The sequence below is a fragment of the Marmota marmota genome, unplaced genomic scaffold (genome assembly GCF_001458135.2).
Source record: "Marmota marmota marmota unplaced genomic scaffold, marMar, whole genome shotgun sequence".
Classification (NCBI taxonomy): Eukaryota; Metazoa; Chordata; class Mammalia; order Rodentia; family Sciuridae; genus Marmota; species Marmota marmota.
Genome location: NW_026000108.1, coordinates 2,852,827 through 2,880,493, shown reverse-complemented (window position 1 = coordinate 2,880,493; position 27,667 = coordinate 2,852,827). Strand labels below are relative to the sequence as shown.

The 27,667-nt window shown below is 59.4% G+C and overlaps 1 protein-coding gene and 1 long non-coding RNA gene across 2 annotated transcripts; one reads left to right on the top strand and one right to left on the bottom strand.

Moving 5' to 3' along the window:
- Positions 1–7,104: 7,104 nt before the first annotated feature.
- On the bottom strand, positions 7,105–8,746 carry Adra2c (adrenoceptor alpha 2C; the record flags this gene model as incomplete). Its single annotated transcript, XM_015481717.2, is given in 2 exon segments — positions 7,105–8,017; positions 8,019–8,746. Coding segments are annotated over 2 exon segments (1,145 nt in total), but the record flags the coding sequence as incomplete, so codon positions are not given.
- Position 8,747: 1 nt separating this feature from the next.
- Positions 8,748–24,225, top strand: LOC125610910. The gene is made up of 2 exons (XR_007340964.1): positions 8,748–8,852; positions 23,835–24,225. It is a non-coding gene; the product is annotated as an uncharacterized LOC125610910 (long non-coding RNA).
- The last annotated feature ends 3,442 nt before the right edge of the window (positions 24,226–27,667 follow it).

Here is a 27,667-nt window from a genome sequence, read left to right as displayed (position 1 = left end):
TACGGCTCACTGGTCCTCATCGTCTCTGAGGCCCTGCCCCTGTGCACTCCGCGGTCAGCTGTCTGGCTGAGTGCCCTGACAGCAAGGCCGTCCCTTCCACAGGCCAGAGCTCAACGTGGTCCCTCTGTTCTGCCTCCCTGGGGTTGGCCCTGAGCCCTCCTTCTACTCCCCAGACCAGAAGTGGGGGCAGGGAGGAGGTGAGAACCTCCGTGACCCACGATGTCTGACATCGTGGGCTTTGCTTGATGGACCAGAGAACACAGCCTCAGAGCCCCTCTGGCCGCACCTGCCCTGTGCACTTGTGAGACCCTGTGCCACATCCCCAGTCTGGCTAGAGGCACCCTGGAGGACAGGACTGTGCCTCTGACACACTTAAACATCTTCCAACACGTGCCAAGTGCCCACGGTGCACAGGCCTCTGTGTGGAGCCTGGGGTGAGGCGATGCGGGGCGGGCGGTGGGGGGGAGGTAGGCTCTGGGGGGCCATGGCCTGACTTGGTCTCCCCTCTTGTCCTAGGACAGGTCATGAGTCCCAGGCTGTTCGAGGTTGTCCAGGACCCATCAGTAGAGAACCTCAGGCCTCTGGAAGGCCAATGCCCCACCTGGGAGAGCTGGCCGAGGGCTGTGGGCTCAGGGCCAGAGCTGCACAGGACACAGGCCCAGCATAGCCTCCACTCACAAGCTTACGTCTGCTTCTCACGGAGGCCTACAGGGAGGAGGGGGCTTGGCTGCTGAGGCCCGGGATATGACATGGCTCAGTCAGATTTCAAGACATTCTCCATAAGGAGATCTGCAGAGAGGTTCCTGGAGACAGCCCGAGACAGACACCTGCAGTGCGCAGGCCGTCCCTGTCCTGCGTCACTCTCCTGCCCTCTCCAGGCTCACGGTCAGCACATACTAGGTCAGCGTCCTCTGGCTTGCCGCTGTGCGTGCCACCCGCCGCCTGCCGCCGTCCTGGCTGGGCGCTGTGAACGTGAGAATCGCTGTATTGTTCCGCCTCCCTCTTGAATCCTGTCGGAAGCAAAAACAACAATCAATTTTGAATAACAGCTTCATTTGAGCCAATTAAGAGAGGACTGATTTTGCTTTGAATTCGATTTGTGATGGCAGCACACTCTAGGAAGCCGGTAACCGGATTATTTTTTTCCACAAACATTTTGGCATTTTATATCCTGGGTGGGGTGATCTCCAAAAGCCTCCTCGTTGTTCAGCAGAGTTTCTAAGACGACAGGACAAACAGAGGGGGCCCTGCCCTGGGAAGGGCCGCTCCCGCAGCCCACGGAGGACTGGACTGGGGACCAAGGGAAGCGATTTGAGCCACGTGCAAATCCTGGGCCCTGCCTCATCCCATAGCTGACATTTAACCTCAGGAGAAGGAAGAGAGGACAGTCCAGTCAGCAGCCCAGGCTATGAGTCCAGAACACGGGAGGCCCTGGGCACGCCCCTGGACACTCTCAGCCTTCTGGCCACCTGTAGAGGAGACTGACCACGTCAGCAGCAGGTGAGGGGTGTTGGAGCGCGGTCTCACTCCTTCACCTCGTCCCTCCCTGCAGCTTGGTTTCCTCCTCTGCAAAATGGCTGCATGTGCCCCTTCCTAGCCATGTTGTGACAGGCGGAAGCACCACGTGCCCAGGCCCTAGCCTGGCATGCAGTAGGCACGTGGCACATGCCAATGGCTGCGATCCCTCACCACCGCTCATCACCTTTACACTTGGTGACTCCCCTCTCTGGGCCTCTCTGAAATGGGGAGGAAATACTGAGGTGGACGTCCCCTCTGGTACGTCCTTGACCCCGTGCTGTGCGTGGAGTTCAGCCTCCATTCCAAGGCCCCGTCAGGCTTGCTGATTTCTGATGTGCCGCAGTCAGTTCAGAGCTGATGAAACGGGGGAGAAGCCCGCCCACCCGGATCTGAACAGACGGCTCCGGCAGCCGGGACTGCACGTGAGGCGGAAACCCCCGCAGGCGGAGCCGAGCGGCAGCGGCAGCCCTGGAGCCCGGCGCTGCCTCCCTGCTGCACGGCTTCCTATCAGTAGCCAGAGAGCCCCGTGCACGGGGTCCACCTCTGCAGCCCCTGCACAGCGGGGCCACGTCTCTGCTAGGGGCACGCCACAGGCAGCGGTCACCATTCTTCAAGGCCTCTGACCACTGCCACCTGCCCCAGATGATGCCCTGTCCTCGGCCTCGCTTCCCTGTGGCCCAGTGTCTGCCTGCTCTGAGGCAAAGGAGCGGGGCCTGGCCAGCCTGGGGGCTGGGGGCTCCCAAGGGCTCTCTGGGACAAAAGGGATGGTCAGGGAAGACAGGTGGGCAGGTACCTGAGCCCAGGCAGAGCGCTGGTTCCCGAGCCTGGGGGTGGGGCGGAGTCAGAACCGAGAGGGGAGGGGGGAGAGACCGTGGGCCAGGGGGCCTCCAGGGAAGGTCTGCAGGGGCCTCGTGCCAGGGAGGCTCTGAGACCCACTGCTCACTCTGGTATCCAGTTGCAGAGTCTGAGGCGGCAGAGCTGCATGGCTGCAGCCCCTGACGCTGGGCTGGGCCCCTCTAAGGCCGCCATCCCCCGACCCAGATGCTTGCAGCTGTGGTTGGAATAATACATGGGCTGCTCATGGGGCTGGACCTGGGGTCTGGGCTTTGCTGTGGCATGAATGGCCTCGGGGGCTCTCCTGGGGGCAGAGTTGAGGAGCCCTTTAGGATCAGCAGTCCTCCAGGTGGGCCCAGCTGCAGACCTCCTGGGTCCCAGCTTTTTCTGTCACTCTTGCATCAAGTCAAGAGCAGGGTGTGCATATCCTGTTTCCTTTTTCTCCATGGCTGCCAGGTAGCTCTGGGCATGTTTTTGTTCGGACCTAAGGGCAGGACCCCTTCAGCCAGTCTCTGTGCCAGTCCTCCCACTCCACCCTGCATGGCCTGATTTCTTATCTTGACCATAATGATTCTATTGTACCCACTGGGAGCAGCCACAAATCCTCTTGGCAGGCAAGAAATATATTTTTGGTCCCCAGGGCTTTCTGTTGGCCCAAAGTCTACGGCAGACTCTGCTTCCCAGGCCAACTTCAGAGGACAGTGCTGTGCCCCACCGAGGGGCCCTGATCCTTCCACCCTGCCCTCTGCCAGGCAGGGAGGGCTGTGCAGACCAGTTATACTCAGTGGGAGCTGGGGGACTGGCCTGACTCACACAGGGAATGGACCAGAGAACCATCCGTCTCCCAGGAGAGGGGGACACTTGGACCTCTGCCTCCCCTTCCCCTCCTACCCTGCTCCCCCCCACCCCCGCAGCAGCCCTGCTGGTCAGGAGGTGCTGACTGCTGGGGTCCTGGCGCTCACAGCAGGCTCAGGCGGAGGGCGGGATCCTTGGGTGAGAGGTCCCTTCCTGGTCCTTGGAAACTTGGGTCCCTGCCTCCTCTCCTGCTCCTTGGTTCCAAAGACCCTCCTGTCCACAGGAGTCCCGTCCACACCCACAGGCTGCCCCCTCAGAGCCCCTGGGAAGTAGGGTCCCGTTCATGCCCAGCTGTGGCAGGCACGTGGCTGAGGCATGAATGGGTGCCCGGGATATGTGACACAGGACCTGGGGACGTGGCCTCCCGACCCTTGCACCTGGGGGGTGGCCGTGGGCCCATGGAGATGGGGGCTTGGCTCGAACAGGGGCAGTGGCTGTGGAGCCAGCCGGGCCGGCCTGTGGGCGCCCTGTGTTCTGACCCTGCTGCGCTGGACCACTGGAGTCCTGTAAGTCACATAAGTCACAGCTGGCTCAGTGCAGCACCAAGGGCGGCCTCTGCAAGCGCCTGGCAACGTGCTTCACCGCGGCCCCACCCCCAGCCGGGGGCAGGAGCGAGCCTGGAGCTGCTTCTGGGAGCTTTGGCAGTTCTGCCTGCTCCAGCGAAGAGCCTTTTGAATTCCATGCTGAGCTCCGAGCTGAGCAGGATTATCCCCTGCCCCAACCCAGCCAGGAGCACGGGGTTAAGGTCTGTGTGTGCTCAGGCTGGGCCAGGGGAGGCCTGGGAAGTCCAGCCTCCAGCCCCCCCACCCTGTGAGCCTCCCACATGCCTGGTGGTCCCATTTCGTTTTGGTATTGTAGTTTATTTTATTTTGGTATCAGAGATTGAACCCAGGGTCCCTTAACCACTGACCCACATCCCCAGCCCATTTTTATTTTGAGACAGGGTCTTGCTAAATTGCTCAGGGCCTTGCTAAGTTGCTGAGACTGGCCTTGAACTCACAATCCTCCTGCTTCAGCCTCCTGAGTCACAGGGATCACAGACATGGCCCCTGTGCCTGGCTCGAATTTCCTTTTTCCTGAGCTCTCCTAGGAGCTGAGGGAACCCTGTGAGGGAAACGGTGTGTACAGGCCGCTCTCTACAGGCCCAGGAGGCCGCAAGTCACGCACAGCGCTAGACCAGGGCCTGGAGCAGGGCTTCCTGAGGCTGAGGTCTCTAGGGTTCATGGTTGGTGCAGACCCCACCCCCACCAAAGGGCCCCAGGCCACACTGTCGCCTCTGGGCCTCCTCCTCAACCCCCCCCCAGGGGTCAACACTCTCGAGTTGCGCAGTAGACAGCAGTAGACGTGATGAGGGAGGTGGGCTGAGCCTGCTCCATAAGGACGACGGCCATCATGGGCATGGACAGACCTGCTGGCCTGACAGGGGACAGGGACAGGGGACAGGAACAGGAGCTGGGCCCCTCCTCCATAACTAGAGTCACCTCCCTGGTGAGCAGGGGAGCTGAAGGACAGAGGTCCACCCTCCCACTTCATCCACAAGGACACTGGGACTGCAAGGCGTCCCTGCAGCAGGCGGCTGAGAACAGCTCAGCAGGCAGGAGGCCCAGGGACTGGGATTAGGAAAGGAAGGGGGTGGGCCCTGCGCTCTGCTGCACAGTTAACCCCCAGGAGCCCCAGCTGGGGCAGTCACTAACCCTGCACCAAGGGGCCCTCCAGCTCACAGGTGACCTGCTTGTAGCCACACAGCTCTGAGTCACAGCAGGTGCTGGCTCAGGGTGAATGCATGTCCCCTGAAACCTCAGGGTTCCAGTGAAATCCTAAAGCACTAACCATGCCCACCCCCAGCCAGGACACTGGCAGCCCTGGCCACAACAGGCAGGGACCCTCTACAACCTGGCATGTTGCATTGGCACAGAGGCTCCACCCCACAAGAGGATGACCTCGGTTTCCCAAGACATGCCTGAACCCTCTGGGGTGCCCTTCTCAGCTGGGGAAAGTGGCCCTTGCCCACAACCTCTTGAGGGGCAGAAGGGACTGTGGAAACGTGCTCCATAAACACGTTATTTTGTGATTGCACCTGAAGGCTGTCTGGGTCTCAGCACCAGCTGTGTGACAACAAGCAGGTTGATCCATCTCTCTGAGCCCCATGAAATGTGCTAGTAATAAAAATCATGAGCTCTGAAAATGTCCTTCCTCTCAAGGAAAGGGTATCCTGGATTGGACAGGTGTCTGAGTACTGGGCAAGGGGCCTGCCTTCCTAGCTGGCCAGCAGCTTGGGGTACATCCTGCAAGCTTGATAAGATGCAGCACCTGGAGGGAAACTCTGAGGCCCTGGGCCTGGGGTCTTTTCTCTAAGAATCGGGGTGGCCCCTTGGGCACCTCCCTCTTCTCAGTGGTATCAACTACGCCATCCCCCCAAGAGCCCCTGGTCTGCTGGCGGGGTGGACGGCAGACCTGCAGCCCAGCTGGGCCCAGGCAACTTTCGGCCACGCCTCCTTCACAGGCAGACGTTGGAGCCCATCAAGAACTGGGGTCTGTCTGTCCAGGGCCAGCTGGGGGGGGTCAGAGACGTGCTGGTCCCCCTCGGCAGGCCACCGACAGCTTGTCTGCTCGCTGGACTCATGATCTGTTGGCCCCATGTCTGAACCCAGCACACAGTGGTAGAGTCTCTGCGTGGACACAGTGAGGGGTAGCACTGGCCAGTTGGGGTATCCTGAGGCTCTATAATGCAGGGTGGCGAGGACAGGCCGCGCTCAGGGTCTTTTACAAGTGACAGCTATGACGGGTCAGACTAGACTCAGTGGAGAGGGGCTTAGGAATGAAGGCAGGGTAGAGGGCTGACCCTTCCCCAGGACAGACCCTGGGCCACCCCAGGCCAAGAGCAGATGTGTGGGAATTGAGAGAGTTGAGGGCTGGGCTGGGCAGCAGGGACGGGCGGGGGGCACATGTGGAGAAACGTGGGGTCCCAGGAGGAGGCGGGGGCCTGGGTGGTCACAGAAGGGGTTCCCAGCAGGAGACTCCTGCGGCCCACAGAGCTGCAGCATACTGTGGGGAGTCCCCTTCATCCCTGTCCAGGTCCTGCTGCCACTGTCCACCCCAAGAGCTGCCAGGGGCTGGAAGAACCTGTGGGATCCTGGCTCCAGAGGGCCCAGCACCCAGGAGGCCACTGTAGCCCAGGGTCTCCCTTATTCCAGCCGCTCTGTCAGGGCCTGAGAGCTGAACAGGGCTGAGGGTGGGCAGCATTGGGAGGAAGCCCTGGGGGACCGGGGAAGGTGGGCAGGCTCCAGCTCCCTCCCCATCTACTGCAGGTATTTCCCACCTTCGTTGCTCTGGGTCTCAATGACCTTCCATTTGCTTCAGAAATGATAACAGGTTGTTCCATCTCATTCTGGCCAAGCCCAGCGGTAAAGGCCTCAGGGCCTGAGCGGGTCTTAAGGGCCTGCCCTGGCTGCAACTCCATGTAAGGGGCTCTGCTTCCTGGGGCAGGCCTCACCCCACCTACCTGCTTCAAAGAGGCAAACCCAGAAAGTGTCCAGAGCCCCAGAGGCCTGAAGAGCCAGGACTTGGAGACCCCCATCTCTTCCCTCAGGGGCAGATTTCTGAAATGGGCAGGAACGGAAATATAGAGAGGACAGTCCCCTGAGATAAATCTGAAGTCAACTTTGCTACTTAACTGCTTATAGCACAAGGATTTTGAGTATATATTTTGTTGTAAATAAAGCAGTTTGCTTTTTTTGTTGTTGTTAAAAAAAGAAAAGACCCCCTCCTACTCATGCAAGAGGTGAAGCTGACATGTGGAGACCCCCAGAGCCCCCTTCCAAACCTGGGGGTGGGCTAGGCAGTGCAGGGCCTGGAGGGTACCCCATGGGCTTAGCGACCGAGGGCTGCACCTGAGGCTTAGATTACAAAGGTTTATTTAGAAAATAGTTTGGTAGTTTGGGACGTTTGCTTTGGGCAAACATTTAAATACTTTCAGTAATCAAAGATTGTTGGTGCCCTCTTCCTCCTCCCCCCAGGTCCTGGGGAAGTCAGCCCTTATTTCGGGAATACTGGGTGGTGTGTTTGGGAGGAAGCTCCTTTCTCACCCATTTGGGGGGAGGGGTTGCATCCAACACTGCAGTCTACAAGTGCACTCACATCAGACCTCGGCAAGGCTCCAGCACCTGGATCTGGCCTGGAGCCCCAGAAGCAGCCCCTGGCTGAGATGGGAAGGCAAAGGGTCTCCCCTTTCTCCCTCTCACTCCCCGGAGGCCCAGCTGCCTCTCTGTCTAGCTTCTGCCCTGCTGCGCCCTCTCTCCCCTGTGCCCTGGAAGCCAGTCCATCCCTGGGTCTCTGGGGAGAAGCCCCCACACCCCGCGGGAGTGATCAGGAGGGCAGGCCCGTCAGCCCCATGTCACTGTCGGAAGCCCCTTCTCCTGCGTCGGAAGAGGATGTGCTTGAAGGAGCGCCGGAAGTCCTGGTTGAAGACCGTGTAGATGACCGGGTTGAGCGAGCTGTTGCAGTAGCCGATCCAGAAGAAGAACTTAAAGAGCGGGTCAGGCAGCTGGCAGGCTTCGCGGCAGATGCCGTACAGACTGTAGCTGAAGAAGAAAGGGAACCAGCAGAGCACGAACACGCCCATGACCACGGCCAGCACGAAGGTGAAGCGCTTCTCCCGCGCTTGGGCCACCTTGCGGCGGCAGACGCTGCTGCGCGCCCGGCGCCGGCGCGACAGGAAAAACTCGACGGAGCGCGAGCTGGCGCGCGACAAGCGCCCGCCAGGACCCGGGGACCGGGCTGCCGCCAGGGCGCCCTGGTCAGCAGGCGCGGTCCCGGGGCCCCGGCACATCCGCGTCCCCCTCGGCGCCCGCGCGCCGCCGTCCGCCCCGCCGCAGCGCGCCCCGGCGCCGCCGCCTCTCAGCGGCGCTGCTCTCGTCTGGCTCCACGTCGGCGCGCGGGGGTGCGCAGTGCCCGTTCTCGCCCGCCGCAGTGCCCAGCCCGTTCTCAGTGGTCGGAGATGCGCCGTCGGGGCCCGCGGGAGCGCGCTTCTCGCTGAGTGTGCGCGTGCGCAGCTTGGCTACCCGGTAAATGCGCGCATAGACCAGGCCCATGATTAGGCAGGGCGCGAAGAAGGAGCCGATGCAGGAGGACAGGATGTACCAGGTCTCGTCGTTGAGGCCGCACTGAGGGTAGGCGGCTCCGTCGGGCTGACGGTAGAAGGAGACCAGCGGTGGGAAGGAGATGACGGCCGAGATGAGCCACACAGCCACGATTGTGGCCTTAACGCGGCGAGGTGTGCGCTTCAGGTTGTACTCGACGGCCTGTGTCACCGACCAGTAGCGGTCCAGGCTGATGGCGCACAGGTGCACGATGGACGAGGTGCAGAAGAGCACGTCGAGTGCCAGGTACACACCGCACCACACCTGCCCAAAGTACCAGTAGGCCATGAGCTCATTGGCCAGCGAGAAGGGCATAACCAGCGTGGCCACCAGGATGTCGGCCGAGGCCAGCGACACCAGGAAGAGGTTCTGTGGCGCGCGCAGCGCCCGACTGGTCAGCANGGAGGAGTCCGGGGCGGCGGCGCGGGGCGCGCGCTCGACTAGGGCGCCCCCTCCAGGGCCAACTGCAGCCTGCGGGACTGGGCTGATCACCGGCTGGCCTGGGCGGTGAGTTCTAGAAGCCTACTCTTTCTAAGACGGGCGGCTCCTTCACCTCCCCCGGCACAAGCTCTGGCGCGCGCCGGCGTGCACACCGGTGCGCAGCTTGGCTAGCTCTGGGTCCACGGCCTGATTGGAGAGTGAGCCTCTTGCGCCTGGCAGCGGACGCGGCACCGCCTAGCGCATACTGGCCCTGTCAGGCTTGGGGTCGGTGCTCCCCTGCAGAGCCACCTCCTCAACCGGCCTCAGTTCCCTCCCCTGCCCGCTTCCCAGTGCCGCTGAAGCATGAATCATAACGGCGGTGCCTGTGGAAGCCCTGGGCAGGCTCCCAAGCTCTGTGCCCATGTTGGCAGTTATCGAAGTTTACTTCTTACGCTGCGTGACCCTGCTTTTAAGGGCTGGGGGAATGTTCAGAATCACCGCCTTTGACAAACCCGACAGCTGCCTGATGACGGGTGGTCTTGTGGGAGCAGGCCCTAGGGAGAGCCGTCTCTGGGCATCCGTTATACAAAGGTACTGTCACTGGGGTCTGGGCTGAGTGTTGGGTCCTGGTCCCTGCCTTCAGGCAGCCCTGGGCTGTGGGATGCAGACTAGGGAGGAGGGGGCCCAGGACTAGCTGGAGTTCCCAGGCCCTACATCTCCCTGCAGGGTGGAGGGGAGGACCCTCCACACAGTCTAGAAATGCGTGTGCCCTGGCCAGGGGTTCTCCCTTGCCCTCAGATGTGAGAGAGGCAGGGAAACTGGTTGTGACATGGCCTCTGTGCCCAGGAGGCATGTGGGGAAGTCTTTGGGTGCTTTCTTCTCCCCCATCAGCAGTGCCCACAACTGTGCCACTGTGGAGTGGCTCTGTCTCTGAGCCCCTGACAGGGGTCAGCTTTAGCATCTGGTCTGAACTCAGGCTGGGCAGCCTTAATCAGGGGGCACTGCTGTCATAGCAGATGCCACCATAGACCTCTGGCCTCTGGATACCTCTGGCAGGTATCCAGCCGTAGCCAGGCAGAAATCAAGCATTCTGGGTGGTGGGCTTGCCAGCAGCAGGGTTCAAGTGGAGGACCAAGCCTCCTGTGTCAGTCCTGGGCATTTATATACATGGGAGCAGCAAAGAGCCCTCACCGGCATGTGAAAGGTGCTGTCCAGAGAGGGGACAACCACTGTCGTTGTTAAAAAGCTCTTTTGGTCCTGGAGGGTTAAAAATGCCGAGATCAGGACCCCTGGGTTTGCATTTGTGTAGAAGCTCGCACACGCTGTGTTCTCCATCATTGGGGTGCTCGAGCCCTGCTCTGTGGCCAGTCATCTTGTGCAGAGTGCAGGGAGGCCTGGCCTTGTGGCGCTTGCTATTGGGGTGGACAGTGCCCACACTGAGGTGGATGCACTGAGCACCACTGAGGCCCTGGGGCTCCTCCCCGGCCTGTGGGAAGGTTTCCAGAGGAGGTGTCCATGTGCATTTGAAGAATGAGGAAGAGAGGCTGTGCTCCCTAGGGGAGGGGGCTTTTGCTCTGGAGATGTGGGGAGCCAGAGGAGGATCCAGGCAAAGGCTGTGGCATTGGTCAGATGCAGGTGTTGGAGAGATGGCTCCTCCCCTGGCAGCTGCCCCCCACCCCCAGATCAGGGCTCTTGTCTTGAGAAGCGTTTTAGAGGATACATAGGGCTGTGGGGAGGTCCATCCGGGCCCTGGCTCCACGGGCAGCCTTGTGTTTGCAGACGGTGGCAGCCAGCACAGGCATTCGCAGGAGAAGGAGCAGAGCAAGACCTGGGCCTGAAGCCAGCAGGACTTCACACTGCTCAGGCAGCAGCTCGCAAGGCCAGGTCAGCCGAGGGCGCTTGGAGTGCCCAGCCTGTGAGTGGCCCAGCCCTGGGCAGAGACACTGACTTCCTGTTGCCTGATGCTGCTGACCACGTCTCCTAAAATGCAGAGGAGGGGCCATCCAAAGGCTGCAAGGCAGAGGGCACCAAGCTCTCCCCTTGGGAGCCCTGGGCTGTGCTGGGGCTGCATGGTACATGGCCTTCCTGGTGCCGAGGCCCCAGGAGGATGCTGTTTGCAAGGGAGCTAGAGAAGCCTCTTTGTCCAGATGTTGAAAATTTGGCTTGTCAGACTGCTCCAGATATCTGCAGCCAGCCAATGGCGTGTGCCCAGAAAGATGGCTGTCCTGTGAGTGGTTGGCGACCAGGCCCAGGCTGGGCTTGAGTGAGGTGGGAGAATGCTGTGGGGGTCGGCTGCCCTGGTGGGTGTGTCTGTGCACACGTGCGTGGGAGCATGTCAGGAGGGGGCAGGTGCCTCCCAGGGGAAAAGCTGCATGGAGCTGGAGATGCTGGGACTGCAGAGACAGAGCTCGTCCCACCCCAGAAGAGCAGGTTGGTCCCTCCAGGGCCACACAGCCACAGCTGCCTTGCCCGGGCCAGGGCCACCCTGGGTGCTGTGCACCATACCTCATGAGCAGCCTTGGCATGTGCAGAGGGGAGCTGGTCCTGAACTACCTTGGCTTGCTCAGGTGTGCATGCCCACACACACCTCTTATATGCGTGTGTGTCCACACTTGCATACATGTATCCCCGAGTATCTGTGTCCTGTGTGTACATGTTCACGTTCATGTGCATGCAAACACAAACACCCTGCGTGCACACGTCCACACACTGTGCATAAAGTACTGCATGCATGTCTGTACGTGCCCCTCACGTGCAGTGTACCACATATGTGCCCAAGTGCACATGTAATGTATGCATAGGTATATGCATTTAAGTGTATGTACATGTGCGTGCACATTTGCATGGTTACAGTGCACAAGTCTACTCATACATGTGAGTGTGCACACTAGCATGCACAAGCACAGTATACTGTGTGTACACACATGCACACCTATATGCACCACACTGCACATGTACGCACCACACTGCACGTGCCCACTGCTGCAGGCAGACTCCAGGGTAGGGCTGAGCTCTGCGCTGTCTCCTAGGCCTGCTCACTGTCACCTGGCTCTTTCAGACAGCTCCTCAGCCCTTGCGCTCTAGGCTGTCTGTCACTGCCTCATGGCCTCTGGACATTGGTGCATGCTGTTCACAGGGCTCAGCCACACTTGGCCCCGTCTGTCCCTGGGCTCTTCCTTCAAGGAAAGTTGCACAAGGTTCCTCCTCCAGGAAGCCTCCCTGGTGGCCCTGGCTGGATCTGGGCTCCTTTGCTGTCCTCCTACACGCCGCTCCGAAGCTCAGTTAAAGTGTGGTGATGGCGGTGCCAAGGGCAAGGCTGAGAGTGCCTGTCCTCCAGCCTCAGTCGTGCTAGATGCCCTCTGGGCGCAGGTGGCCCAGGAGAGAACGGGCCTCCACCTGGCAGCTTCCAGTGCAGACCCTGGCATCCCACACCCCACAGCCCTTTCCGCCTGGTTTTTGGGCCTCTGGAGCCACCGGGTGTGAACTTAAACCCCGGTCACTCTGTACGCGCTGCCCAGCAGGCCATGCGCCTCTTGCCTTCCTGGGCTCAGTTTCCCCGTCTGTGGGAAGGAGGCCTCAGGCCAGGTAGTTCGAGGTCCACACTGGCCCTGAGTGTCCTCCTCTTCCTGCATGTGGCCATGAGCTCCCAGCTGGGGGTCATGGCTGCCTGTCCCTCTGTGTCCTCACAGGTGCCTGCAGGGGCAGGGGAGACCCCTGTCTCTTGAGCCCGGCTGGAGCTGGGACAAGGGGAGCTGCCATCTTCTTGACTGCACGCCAAGGGAACGGTTTTCTCCTGTGAGCCAGGCTGAGCACTTTCCCTTAGGTTTATGTGAAATTTCATTTTTAAAGATGAGGCAGGAAAAAAAAAAAATGAGGCTTGCTTTTCTCCCCGCCCCTCCCAGAAGATTTCCAGAAACCAATCTGTCTTGTCAGAATGTGGCAGGATCCGCGGCCCAGCCGGCTTCGTGCACCGGCCCGCAGACCGAATCCATTGCATATTGATCAGCGGTGATGGGTTTGGCACAGCTGAGTTCCGACAGCAGGCTGAGGCCCTCTGGAGGGAGGGCCACTCCTGGGACTGGCTCAGATGGGCAAGGAGCGTAATGGATCAGAGCGGAGGGCTGGCGGCTCTCGCCAAGGACCTGCTGAGGACCTCAAGACTGGCTCCCACCCACCTCTGCTGTCCTGGCTGCCCCACTCTGGCCTCCAGGCCGCCCCTGCAGTCTGCACCAGTTGGGCCTGGCCCCTTCCTTAGAGATCTGCCGCTGCCCCAGGCACCTGAGCCTGGCATCCAAGACCCTCGAAGGCCTCCACCATAGCCTCCGTTCATTCCCTCTCCATCCAATCCAGACGTTGCAGAGCATGGTCTGTGGGTCTGCCCTGAAGCACGGCTGTGACTCTGCTCTCCCACCTCCTGGGGGCCTGGGGGACTGCTGGGCTGGGCTGGGCCTGACTCGGTCTGATGAGCTTGGCTACTCGGCCTTGGGAAGCCACCTTTTTTCTAGCTTCTTGGCTGCTGTGCAATCTCTGCAGAAAGGTTCTTTGGCCTGGGTCCTGCTCACTGTAGAGGATGCAGGAGGGAGGCCATGTTGCCCAGGCCCAGACAATGACTTCCCTGATGACAGGCAAGAAATGTGCAAAAAGGCCATTGCTTTCTTTCCTGCTTGGTCATGTGTAAAGATGTGATGTCAGGCTCTGCAGCAGCTGTTGTATGATCAGGAGGAGAATGAAAAGTGAGAATGAAAGCCACAAAAGAAGAAGCTGTGTCCCTAATGCCTTTGTTTCTGGGCCTCCATGAACCCCCGCTGAGTCACCCTCTGGCTAGATGTCTTCCTGCTCAGGGAGTCATGAGACAGTTTTATTATCAAGGCCATCAGCATTCTGTCACTATCTCCAACACCATCTCCATCACCTCTATCACCTCCATCACCATCTCCACATCCATCACCATCGTGAGCACCAGTCGCCATCAGCGCCCTCACCCTCAGCGCTGTTCCTTGTGTCTGGTCCTGAGTGACGTGTGGGTCTTCACAATGTCCCTCCAACCATTCCCTGTCCTCTGCCTGCACATCCAGGTGACAGGGAGTTTGCTGCTTTTGCAGTTGGCCACTTTTTCTTAGGTGGCTCTGATTTCAACAGAGCACAGAGCCTGCACCTGTCTGTCCTAGGCCTCCTCCTGGGCTTGGGATCCCAGACCAGTCAGCCGTGCACACGGCCACGGGAGCCCGAGAGGTGCCCATAGGAGCACCCTGGAGAGGTGCTTCCCCCAGCCTCGACCGCAGTGGCTTCCTCAGGTGGGCGGGACATAGCCGACTCCCCACTGTTCCCCGCGCTGTTCCTCTCCGCCTCAGCCAGGCTGCGGGTCTCGGGCCCCTCGGGTGTGCATCCCCCACTCCACTGCCCACCTTCCACAGGGCGAGGTTCCCAGGCCCTCCCAGGTCTCCAGAGGAGACCCCAGGACTGTGGGGAAGCCTAGCGGTCGGTCTCTGGAAGCGTCTGGTTTCAGGTCGCCTCCCGTGAGGTGCCCAGGAGGGGGGTGAATGCATCCTAAGTGATTTGCTGTCCACAGCCCAAGTCTACCTCCTCTGCAAAGTACCATGATTGTCACAATAATTGCCATCAGCATTCTGGTGGCCAGGACTTCGGGCTGCAGCCTCTGCCCCACCCAAACCCTGCTGCCCATCTCAGACTCCTAGATCCTCCCTGGTGCCAGGCTTCCTTCACCAAGTGGTCTCCCTGAGGACCCCCGTTAACCACACTTCCCCAGACCGGTGTGGCCAGGCACCCAGTGTGGGCCACCCTTCGTGTCCTGGCCAGAGACGCCTTCCCAGCCTGCTTTGCAGGTGAGTCAGTCGAGGCCTATGACACCCAAGGCCCGCCTGGCCCAAGCCACCGGCTTTCAGCTGCAGCTTTGCTGAGCACCAAGTATACGGGGCTCTAAAGGGGCCTCAGGGAGACAGAGCCTGTCCCCAGCGTGGCCACTCATGATGGAAGCTAAGGATATGGCCTGCTCTCACGCCCCAACCGGGACACAGGCTGGACCTCAGGGAGGGCAGTGTGGGGTGCCTTGCATCTCACCTGTCCCCCCTGAGAACCAGGGGTGCTCCTGGGGGGGACGCTTCATTAAATGGAACTGACTGCTTGTCCACCATGTGTGCGTGGAGTGACCATAGCCCACAAGTGCTTTGGAGTGAGAAGGAGCTTTGGGTTCTTTGTTTTGTTTGGCTGTAGGGTTTTTAAAATCGGAAAATGCCAAAGGGCCTTAACATGTTTGGAAAAATAAGAGTGCTCACGTTCGTGCTGACCCTGGACGCACCCTCTGGCTTCCCGTGTCCATCCTGTCCCAAGTACTTCAGGCGGGAAGAGGTAGGGGTGCGGGCAGAGCTGCCCGTGGTCCTGGAATGTTTGGGTTGGATCCCAGGCACCTGGAGCCATGCTCAGCAAGATTGGCTGTGTTTTCTTCTCAAGTTTTCCCTTCCCAGAAGCCGTGAGAAGAAAACAGAGCTGGCCCAGTTTAAGTCTCTGATTTCAACTGCAGATCTGTCCTGGGTTCTGTTCCAGAACAGCACCAGTCTGGCACTCAGAATCCTAAGTCAGGGTACAGGTGCTGCTGCTGTGACAAAAAGACCCCACGTGTTGGCTTAAGCAAGATGGAGTTTTTTTCTCTCACACACAAGTCCTGATAGGACCCGCCCAAGACCCTGTGGGGCTGAGGATCTGGGGCCCCCCATCTCTTTCCTTGACCATCCAAGGTGGGCATCCTGCCCTGGAGGTCTCGGGGTTTCTCCAGGCCTGGCCATGGCATCACATTTACATCCCTACAGTGGGACGGCAGGCCACATCCCCCATCACAGGTGCTCCACCTGGAACCTGCCTCTGCTGGCCCTCCCTTGGTCAGAACGTGGTCACGTGGCTGTACCTGCTGCAGGAAGCCAGAGGTATACTGTTTTTGTGGCAGCCATAGTCCAAGATCAGTGTTCCATTACCAGAGAACAGGGCTGCTCGTCTCGGCATGGCTGACATTTGGGGCTGGAGACTGCTGTGGGGGCGCCTGTCCCATGCATTGTAGGGTGATTAGCACCTCCCCCGCCAAAACCCACCAGTGCCAGGAGCACTTCTCATCGTGACAACCAAAGATGTCCTCAGACATTGCAGAATCCCTGGGGGCAAGATCACTCCCCTCCAGCCAGATCAAGGACCAGGACTCTGGTGCACACAGCGCCAGACAGGAGGGCGTGCGAGGTGGCCGGTGGACGCAGGCGGCACACCCGTCAGAGAGCCGCCTGCTCAGCCCGGCCTGCCACTTCAGCCGCTAGAAGAGAGACAGAGACCCGGATTGTCATGTGCTCACTGGCGGCACCTGATGAACAGAGAGAAAGCCGTGTGGGTGTCACGGGTGGCACTGAATCCCCCACTGAAGAAGGAGACATCCATGTCCTAACGTCCCGAACCTGTGAAGGCCATTATTTGGAAACAGGGTCTTTGCAGACGTGATCTAGTTAAATGAGGTCACCCTGGATTAGGGTGGGCCCAAATTCTGTGTAACTGGGGCCCTTATTGGACACACAAACAGGGAGCCCGCGAGGAGACCGCAGCACCGGCCACAGCTGTGTCACCGTAGCCAAGGACGCCCGGGCTCAGAGCTGCGAGGAAGCGCCTTCCTTAGAACCATCAGGGGGAGCACCCCCCTGCCCCTCTGGGCGTCCAGGGCTTCCTGGGCTGTGAGAGGACATTTCTATTGTTTTCAGCCACAAATCGAATATGGGTACCGGGTGACCTGCTGCTGAGTGGAGGCCACCCCTTGGGTCACTCGATCAATCGCACGTGCACGAAGTGGCCGTGATGTGTGGCAAAGGGCCGAGTGTGGCACTCTGCGGAGCACAGGCTCTGCTGCAGAGGGGTGACGCTGGGGCCAGGCGCAGGGGGCTTCTGGTCTATGCTAATGGCGTGAGAGCCAGCTGGGGTTTGAGCCCAGCTCCTGGGCTGCGCAGCCCCCAGGTCTCCCCACTGTGCTCTCCTCCACCCAGAGCTCCGGGCTTACCTCCATCTGGTGCCGTGACCTTTGCCACATCCCAGGACTCAAGCTTGTCCCACTGACAAATGAGGGTGCTGGCTCTGATGTCCTGAGGCCCTCCCAGCTCTGAGACCCTAATTAGGCAAAGCTGGTTGAGATGACTGCGCTGTGAGCCATTGTCATGCAGGAACAGGGGAACCAAGGTGCCTGGAGATAAAACAAAGGATTAAGTAGCTGGCATCAGACGCTGGTATTATACTTAGAGCAACTATTTAAAAACCAAAGTGCTTTTCCCTGTAGCATTCCTCAGAATTGCCCTGGGAAACCGTGTTTGACTTGAACAAAGGGTTTGTATCGACAGGACATGTTATCGTTCAATTTCTAGGAAAGGGCGGTAATTAGATGCCTCATTCCAGATATTGTTTCAATTACAGCAGAAAAAAAATACATGAATCCTGCACAGAGGCAAATACCTGCTTCTCGTTACCGAGGAGGCGCGCCTCCCGACTTTGGAGGGCTCACAGGAAGCCCCCGCGGCCTTGGGCTAGGGCCACCCCTGCCCTCCGCCAGGAGGGGGCCCATGTGCGAGGGTCCTTGGGTGAAGTCCAGGCATTTGGAAATGTGAAGCTCGTGTCCAGGAGGGGGCGCCCTTCCCAGGCCCCACCCAACAGGGTGGCGGAGGCAGACAGAAGGTCCTCCACCACGTCCCCAAGAGGCTCAGGTGTCACCCTCTCCCACCCAGGGAACGGGGACACAGGACCTGCTGGCCCCGCAAGGGGTGGTCCCACAGCACTCCTCCTCCTGCCCTGGCCATGCCGGGAGGGTCGCTGTGGGACTCGGGAGGGAAAGTACTGTGCACCCGCCCCGGCCAGCATTGGCCAAGCTCCTGCTCCGGGACACAGGTGGCTGGGCCCAGCTGCCGGTGCCACCTTGTGCTTGGGGAGGAGGACACCCAGCTTGGCAGGAGGGGACATGGCAGGACGGGACGGGGACAAGTTTGCTTGTGCTCCTTTTCTGGGCACCCCTGCACCTAGGGCACTGCTGGACCCCTCTTGCTCAAGATGGCCCCAGGGTCAACCCCAAGGGCACAGGCAGCTTCCTCTGGTGGAAGCCACTCTCCTTCAGAGGCCCCAGCTCGCCTGCCCAGGTCACTCTCCACGGGCCTCCAAGTCCACCCTGCATCCCTAGTGGTCTGGGTGGGCCTTGGGGCCCTGGCTCTGGCAGAGCCTGCAGTGTGGGGAGGTGGGCATTGCTCTCCTGGCCCTCTCCCTGCCAGCCCAGGTGCTGACAGGGCCTCATCTGACTCTGAAGGCCACAGCCCTGTCCAGCAGGGACTCCAGCCTTGCTCCAGGCCCTCAGGCCCAAGAGGTCCTGGCTGCACTGCTGCGGCCCTGTGGGCCCCTCTCTGCAGCAGCCTCACGGCCTCTCCCAGGAAGCACGCTGAGGGTGGCGTCCACTCCTGCTCACTCAGCAAACTCCACCCTGAGGGTGTGGGGTGGGGGCCCACGAAGGGCCCTCCAGGGTGGAAACCCAGCCCCGGCTTTGGCTCCCCCTCTCACGGCAGCTGTGTGGACTGAACTGAGGGCCTGTGTCCAGACTTCAGTCCACGATACCTGCGTCCCAGGGGCATGGAGGAGGTGACTCCCTGACCACCTGTACCGCCCCCAGCCGCCCTTCAGCTCAGCTGATTATGAATCCTGCAGCAGGAGACTGCCGCGGGGGAGCTTCCCACCTGACTGGCCTGCGCACAGGGCAGTGGCCTGAGCACGTGCTGTTTAAATAAACAGTAAATGGAAGGCTGCTCCCCTGGGGTGGGCCGCGGGAATGGGGGGCTGCAGGCACACCTCTGCATCTGTGCCCAACTCCGTGTGGCATTTCCGCTCACGGCTGAGCCTTGGTGGCTGCCCGGCCTGCCGGCTGCCCATAGGCCCCTGTCATGTTACTCTCTGGCCAAGTCTGGACCTGCCCTTGAAGCTCCTGAGGAAGCCACAGAGACAGTGGCACATTGGGGGCTGCCCACAAGTAGGACCCTCCCAAGCAGCAGCCCCCGAAGGCAGACATGGGCCCAGGTGAGAGGACCAGTGGCAGCTTGTGGCTTCTCTGTCTTCCCCTCCATCTCCCAGGCCAACCTGGCCAGTGTGCCTCCCCATCAGGTCTCTGTGGGTCCCCGCCAGTGAGGAGCGCTAATGTGAGGCCTGGGGTGGACGGCCCTTGGCCAAGGGTGAGAAGGTGAGTGGTGTGATCCGTGGTGTCCCCTGCTCTGAGCAAAGGGTCCACATTCTGTGTTTAGCTGGGAGATGAGCAGAGAGTCAGAGACCAGCTAGACAGAGTTGCAAAGCCAGACCAGGGAAAAGGACAGGGTAGCACATGGCAAGAGCCCTTTTAAAAGGTTTCCAATGGGCAGGGCTGAGTGGACCGCACACACAGAGGACGTGGCTCTGGAGGGTGCCCAGGGCAGTCTCAGCAGGGGCCAAGGGCCATGTTCCCTGCTTAGCATGTGGAAGGGAGGCAGGGTGGGCGGCGTCCAGGCCAGCACTGGAGGCCGGTCCCTGTGAGAGGCCAGCCGGGGTGGGAGTTCACCCAGTGTCAAAGCCAGGTGTGGCAGGAACTGATTCTGCCTGGTCACTATCCAGCCCAGGACCCACGGGCCGCTCAGTCTCAACGTCTACAGAGAGATTCCTCGGGATGGGGTGCACCCATGCAGGCTTTAGAGAGCCCATGCCCTTGCCTCATTATGCCATTAGAAGTGGGTATCCATGGAAACCATGTAGTCGGGCACTCGACAGAGAATATTTATTCAATTAGAGGGGCCTGGGGTGCCAGGGAGACCTTGGCTCTGGCCCTGATTACAGCGGGACCTCTGGGGGGGACCCATGCTAGCCTGGACCTCCGTGACCTGATAGCCCTCCAAGGTCGCCCACTGAGCTGGTCCCTGCTGACCTGTGCTGTGGAGCTGAGGACCAGGAAGGGCAGCCAGAGTGGAATATAGACCAGCAGGGGGGCTGGGGTATGGAGCAGGACACTGAGACTCTCCTGCCCCCCGGGCTGGTCCACCTGCGATGGGGCAGCTGGAGGCCTGTGGGGCTGCCAAGCCTGGCGCACAGTAGGCACCCCACAGGTGCTCCCTCTAGTTGGAAAGACCTTGTGAGCCGAGGACGATCCCAGGCAGCACTGGGTGAGGGCGTGTTCCTGTCCAAGCTGCATCAGGTGGCGGCTGCCTCGTGACTCCAAGCCCTCACTGTGCACACCGCCTGCTCACCTGTGCCGCCCGCGGATGGGCATGCCTGTGAGTGCCCAGCCTAGTGGGGGGTGGGGTGCAGTATATCAAAACCTCAGGCTGGCCGGGGTCCGCTGTGTGCGGGGCGGGGCTCCTGCCCAGGGCCTTACTGTGCCACGGCTGTGCAGGGGCTGTGCCTGGTAGGCCTGCCTGTCTGGTTTCATCCAAGTGCGCGCGCTTGAGTGTGAATCTGTGTGTGTGTGTGTGTGTGTGTGCACGCGCGCGCGCGGAGGGCAGCCTTGAGCCCTGTCTGAGCTTTGGAGGGGACAGTGTCCAGGAGCAGTTACCCAGACTAGGTCAGGGGCCTTTGTGATGGCACGGGGTGGCCCCCTTCCAGCTGCAACCCATTTCCAGGAATGAGGCTCCCTGCCCGGGATGTGTGCTTGACACTTGCTCCTGGGAACGCCTGGTGCGGAACATCCCCTTCAAATCGGGTCTTCAGTAGGAAGTGCTCCTGGGGGCCCGGAGGAGGCCACCGACACGTCCAGACTCAGCTGCTGCAGAGGAGCAGGACCTGCTTGCAGGGAGTCCTGGCTCTGCCGGGTTCCTTGCCTGCAGCGCCTCATTCCACGTGAAAGATGGGGCCGCTCTGGAAGTACACAGTGCGTGGGTCAGGAGGAGCAGCTGCTGTCCCACGAGGGTCCCCTGTCCGGGCACACTGGTAGGTCTGTCCTCACGGCTTCAGCGTGGGAGAGGCATCAGGCCCGTCCCATGCCAGCCGGCCCGGTCTCCTCAGCGCCGTGGCTCGGGAAAGAGGCGAACGGCCTGGGAAAGCTCCCTTCTGCAGACTCTCAGGAGAAGGTGAGGTGAGAAGAGCACCCTTCCCCACTGGGGGTTGGAGGGCATCTGCCCAGGCGCCTGGCACCCAGCTGCCCTCTTGAGAGGTGGTCAAGGGCAGCGACTGGCCCCCAGCACCTCCCCACCCGAATCTCTGCTCCAGGAGTTAACAGGTACCTACCTCACCTCCTGCCCCACCTCAAGCACCAGGGGTGCAGCCTGCCGTGCTGGGGACCCTGTGACAGGAAACAGGTCGGACACCCTCGGGACGTGCTTGTCTTGTCGGGGTAAGTGGAGTTTCAGGGAACTGAAATCACATCCGTGTTCGGTGGCCAGGAAAGGAAGGGTGCGTCTCAGACTGCAAAGCCACTTTCCAGAGGCTTACAGAGTGCTGCAGGGGACCATCGTCACAGACAGCTGAGACACGGGGACAGAGGGGGCAGAGTCCTGCTCTTCCTAAGGGGCTCACAGCACCTCGGGCACTCACCACAGAGGGCACCTGAGTCCTCTCCCTCAGTGTGGGGGCCCGGAGCCCAGCTCAGGGCCCCAGGACATGCCTTGCCGACCCCCCATGCGCCTCCTGCCCCTGGGAACACGAACCAGCACAATGATTGGATTCCAGGTAGGGGAGTGAATGGGGAGCCCAGGGGACCACACTTGGGGATGGGAAGCACTCCTCTCAGGAGCCAACAGGGGCACCAGTGTGCCCTCCGTCTCTAACAGTCCTACAACGTGCACACATGGCCATAGCCCTGTCCTGAAAGCAGACCCAGCACATCCCTGGGGAGCTGTCCCTGCTGGTCTGCAAGTCCCCAGCCTTCAGGAGTAAGCACTGCCGCAAACCCAACCTGACAGCTCCGAGACACAAAGGTCACTGAACACCAGGAAGCGGCCCTCAGGGGCCCAGAGTGACCAACACAACCGGCTGTGAAGCAGCCACAGATGCTAAAGCAGAACCAGCAAGACCTGTGGAGGGGCAGCCGTGACGGACAGAGACCAAGAGGGTGGTGCGGAAGACCAGAGGGGGAAGGGAATGAGGAGCTGACCACGTCCATCCGTCATTCTGTCTTTTGCCTTGGGAAGACAGGCCCTGGAGGCCAGGGGAAGTTGTTTCTCCCACTCTTCCAAAGAGACTTGGAAGGCTGGGTCAACCTGGGCCTTTCCTCCTAGAGTCCCAGGTCAGAGCCCGAGGCCTCCCACCTCCACCTGGCCCTGAGTCCCACCCTCCCTCCTGGAACTGGGAGCACTCTCCCATCCTGCCTTCCCTGTGGAAAGACCCTGGGCCCGTGGCCCACCCTCCCTCTCTGTACCCATCCGGAAGGCCAGTGCCCAGGCCCCTATGCTGGGAAGCTACAGGGCAGCCCCAGGACAAGGTGCCACCAAGCCTGCTGCCAGCCTGCCGGATGACCTGGGGCAGGTGCTTCCGTGTCTGCGTCCCCCCACAGGAACGATGCCACGTGGCAGTGTTGTGAGGACCTCGCCAACGGCACAATGGGCCTGAGGATCCCTGAGTCCTGTCCCTCCCCCAGCTCCAGCCCCTGGAGACCCAGAGCTCTCAGCTTCCCGGGTCCGAGCACCTAGCGTGGTGCCCAGCATACCGCAGGTCGCATGGATTGCTTGTTCAATGAATGTTCTAGAACAGGAGTGGGCAGCACGGGGCTGCTGCTGGTGCTTAAGTAAGGGTTTATTGGACACAGCAGTGCATATGGCCTCTGGCTGTCCTCCTGGGATGGGGTGGAGCTGAGCGGCTACAGCGGGGACCCACGGATCCCCACACTGAGCACATGACTGCCTGGGCCAGGTGCAAGATGAGGCGGCATCAGTGGGGGTGACAGGGGACATCTGCTTCCCTGTTTGCCTCTCAGCAACAGCTAGAGCAGGTCTGTATCTCAGTTTCCCTGTCTGTTCAAAGATGGGGCGGATCAATAGTCCCTAATTTTCCTCCTGGGTTTAAATCAACAGCAACTACTTAAGAGGGATTTTGTTGAGTCCTACATGACTCACAAGGAATGATGTAAGGAAAGAAAGTAACTTCAGGAGGACTCAGGAGGCTGGAGCCCGTGCACACCCTGCCAGAGCGTCCGACGGCTCAGGCCACGTGGAGAGCACGCTGAGCTTCCTCAAGAAAGTCAAAAGGAATGGGTTTGTCTCTGAGAGGGCGTGTCCAGGGTGCACGAGGCCTGGGTTCCCGCCCAGCACCTTGGGCACGCACACACACAACTTGAAAATAGATTTGCTGTCATATCCAGCAATCCCACTTTTAAAAAAGTAGAGAAGGATACATGACCACAGGGAAGGACCTTGAGGACATGACGCTGGGTGAAATAGGCCAGTTGCCTTTAAAGGGTCAGTACTGTTGGGGTCCACAGTAAGAGAATGGCATGCTGATTGCCAGGGGTGCAGGTGGAAGGCAGACAGTTCTGGGGAGGATGGGACGATGGCCTTACAGCAATGCGCATGTGCTCACTGCTGACCAGAAGGGGCGTGAGATTTTGTGTTGCACATATTTTGTTACAATTAACAATTCTTTAAGAGGCGAGGGCCAGGTGACACTCTCCTGGCTCCAGTGCGCTCTGGTTCTGGCCTCACTGACAGCCCCTGTCCAGCCTCAGCAGGGCTGCCAAGGGCCCGGGTGCCTGTGGGACAGGGGACAGCTCCTGAGCTGTCCCACAGAGAAAGCAGGTAATGGTTAGTGTGAGCGACCGCGGCCCCGTGGCTCTGTGCCCATGGCCAGGCTCCTTGGGGATGCTCTGTGCACGGATCCAGCCACACAGGGCCGGGCTGGGCGCCTGCCTCTGCATGCTCTCCACACCTCTGTCTGCCTGGCAGCCCCTGCCACCGCCCAGGTCCCCAGCTCCGAGAGCCTCGGGCCGGTGGCCGGGAGTGTGCATTCTGACTGAGCTGCCGGGATGCTGACCCACATGGGCCGAGGACCTCGGCAGAGAAACTGCTCTAGAATTCCAGAGATTGTAATCATCTGATTTCACTTCTTCCAAAATAGGTCTGACGACCCCTCCACAACCTGGCAGTCTCAGGGAGGCAGTTTACGGAACGTGGATTCTGCCCATCCTCTGAACTGCTGTGGAGCTCCCACAGGCCGGGGAGGCTGCTCAGCGCCCGCACACGGGTGTGTCCTCTCCGCAGATCATCCCCACTGTTACCCCCTGTGCCTGCGCAGCTGGCCCTGTGTCTCCCAGGGTTCTGGAGAGGCACAGTGGGACACGTGCTGGCTGCCCTACGAGATTCTGCGGACAGCAGAGGTTTGCCGGGACCAGGTCTGCTCCACGCTGTGTGGACCCCAGGGCTTTTGTTGGTTTTAAAAAACATTTTGTTTAGGAATAGCTTCAAGCTATGGAAAGCTACAAAAATAAACACCAGACACCTTTTACTTATACCTTCTACCCCGTTCATCACCTTTTGCTCACTTGCACATGCACGCTCTCTCTCTCTCTCTCTCTCTCTCTCTCTCTCTGTCTCTCTATCGCTGTCTCTCTCTCTCGCTGTCTTTCTCTGTCTCTCTGTGTCTCTCTGTCTCTTTCTCTCTCTGTCTCTCTGGCTCTTTCCCTCTCTGTCTCTGTCTGTCTCTGTGTCTCTCTCTGTCTCTTTCTCTGTCTCTGTCTGTCTCTGTCTCTGTCCCTCTCTTTCTCTGACTCTCTCTGTGTCTCTGTCTCTGTCTCTCTGTCTCTGTCTCTGTCTCTCTCTCTGTCTCTGTCTCTCTGTCTCTTTCTGTCTCTGTCTCTCTGTCTCTCTGTCTCTTTCTCTGTCTCTCTCTCTGTCTCTCTGTCTCTGTCTCTCTGTCTCTTTCTGTCTCTGTCTCTCTGTCTCTTTCTGTCTCTGTCTCTCTGTCTCTTTCTCTCTCTCTCTCTCTCTGTCTCTGTCTCTCTCTGTCTCTCTCTCTCTTTGTGTGTGACTCTTTTTCAGAACCATTAAGATTAAGTGGCAGAGCTCACAGTCCTTTACCCTCCGGGAAGCAGAGGGCACCTCTTTCATGCCCTCAGTGACGTGCTGGACCCCAAGGGGGTGGGATCTGCCTTGGGTGGAGCCGCCATCTTGCCGCCAGCCCCCTCTCCAGCTTTCTTCCCGGCACTGCAGCACTTGTCTCTGGTTTTCTTTCCTCTGGAACTTTTTCACAGACTGTCTTTGTCTTTTATGTTGCAGACATTTTTGAAGAACACAGTGCCCTCTTCCCTTGGGCGGCCCTCATTTGCGTTTGTCCGTGTTGCCCCTGGGGGGCCAAGGAGACGCATTCTCAGCTGCATTCCACACTCTTCCTGTCTCTCCCAGGCACACAGTGTCCTTCCGACCTCCTGCTGCTGGTATTTTTGAGAAGTTGGTCAGGAGTTGTCTGATTTATCTGCACTACAATTACTTTTTATTTTCTGGAAACATAAACATTCTTGGGGGAGACACTGTAAGACACAGAGCACATCTGCTCCTCATCACAAACTCCCCCAGATCCGGCATCTTTCATGACTCTCCTCTACCCAGCACTATCTTGGCATCCTGCTGAAACTACAGCCTTCCATCTCACCTGTCTCCCATCAATCACCCAGCCACCATCTACCCAACTATTATTCATGCATGCATCCACCCCTCCCTCCATTTATCATCCACCCATCCATCAATTCACCTTCCATCCATCATCCTTCCCTCCATCCACCCATCCATCCCTCCTTTCCTCCATTTATCATCCATCCATCCTTCCATCCACCCATCCATCCCTCCCTCCCTCCACTTATCATCCATCCCTCCATCATCCATCCATCCATCCCTCCATCCATCCATCCATTCTTCCCTCTCTCCATCCATCATCCATCCATCCCTCCATCCACCCATCCATCCCTCCCTCCCTCCACTTATCATCCATCCCTCCATCATCCATCCATCCATCCCTCCATCCACCCATCCATTCTTCCTTCTCTCCATCCGTCATCTATCCATCCCTCCATCTACCCATCCATCCCTCCCTCCCTCCACTTATCATCCATCCATTCATCATCATCCATCTATCCCTCCATCCTCCCATTCATCCCTCCCTTCCTCCATATATCATCCATCCCTCCATCATTCATCCACCCATTCATCCACCATCCATCCACCCATCTACCCATCCATTAGCCGCTCGCCCTTCCCTCCACATACCATTCATCTATATATCCACTTATCCGTCGTCAGTCCTCACCCATCATCTATCATCCATCTGTCTCATCTATCTGTATATCTATCTGTCCGTGCCTATCATCTACCTATCATCTATCAATCTATCATCCATGATCTATTTCTAGCCTGTACTTTGAATCCCTGTTTTCAGTGATTTATAACTCACCGCTGTGCTTCATTATCTTGGTGCTCAGTTGTTCCATGTTTGGCCAAGGAGCCCCTTCAAGCTGGCTCCTGAGTCTTTGTGACATGCCACTCTTTTTTTTTTTTTTTTTTTGAGCACTTTCTTACTTTCTGGCATAACAAGATGTTCCAGTCTAATTTTGTACTTTTCTTGCCCCAGCCCTAAAATCACTTATTTCTCCCAGGAGCCAGGGCTCCTTTTAGTGGGAGTGTTTGAGAAACTGAGTTCTATGTGCCAAGGTCAAAGACAAGGTTCGAGCCTCTCAGTGGACAGGTCTAGGAGATCGCCCAGACACCTGCATGCACCCAGGCCCACGGAGCACAGCTGTGTGCTCATACACATGCACACACGTGTCCTTGCTGGAGATCCCCCACCGTCCCCCTGGCCCTCTGCCTTCCACAGCGGTCTCTCTTCTTCCAACTGCATGGACACGTTGAGCACTTGCACAGACCCCAGATATACCTGCGAAAACTATAGGATGGTTCTGTCCACCCACACACCCTGCTAGAGGACACGGTCCCACTGTCCCTTCCCAGGTGGAAGCTACGCCGTTCTGAGTGGCCAGGACCGTCCTTTGAACTCCCTTGGCTGCTTCCTCACTTGACACACAGTGGCTCTTCTTTCCGTTTCCCTCTCCCTCTTTCTCATGCTCGTTACTTTAATTTAATTTACTTGGTAGAACATTAACATCTTCCAAGGGTCAGGGAGCGCGGCGGTGCTCCCTGGAGAGCGGCTGTCCCCAGCGTGTCCTGCTCTCTGGAGGCTGGGCCCTTCCCGTCCCCTCCTCTCCCACCACAGCTCACCTCCTGCACTCTTGGGCCTTGTTTTCCACCTGCGGAAACATCCTGGAAATCATATGGAAAAACAAACAAACTCAGGACCCAGGATCCCAGGAGGCCTGGAACTGCCCCTGGACACAGGACAGGAACCAACCCGCTCATGGTGGGGAGCGCCGCGGGCAGCCACAGCAAGAGCCATTTATCACCAGCTGCCGGGAGGCGGGCCCTTGGCCCGTGGGACTAAAGCCTGCTCTTGTCTCTGTGCTTCTCGGGCTTTAAAAGTGGCCTGGACGTGGGGGGCGCGGGGGACGTGGGGGACGGCAGCCTTGATCTGAGAAGGCGCAGGGCTGCCCCGCCTGCCCCCGCGCCTCCCCTGTGGCTCTTCCTGGCCACTCTGGTGGTTCATGTCTCCACACAGACTTTGGTGTCGACTGCAGCTCTGTCTAAAGGAAGAGCTCCTCGGGGTCTTCACCAGGACCTGGTGGGTGCACCCCAGGTTAGGAGAGCCGCAGTCCAGGTCGGGCGTCCTGACCACTCCACTTCAGTCCTGTGTCCTCAGAGGTGTCCTAGGGCTCCCTGTGTGCAGCCTGGGACGCAGGCTGGACAGCAGGTTCCCGGCCCTGGCTGTTCCAGATGCCCCTCACGCCAGGCCTGTACCCTAGTGGCTCAGCGAGCCTGCATCTTCTCTCTGGGGTCTCAGCTCGTCCTCTG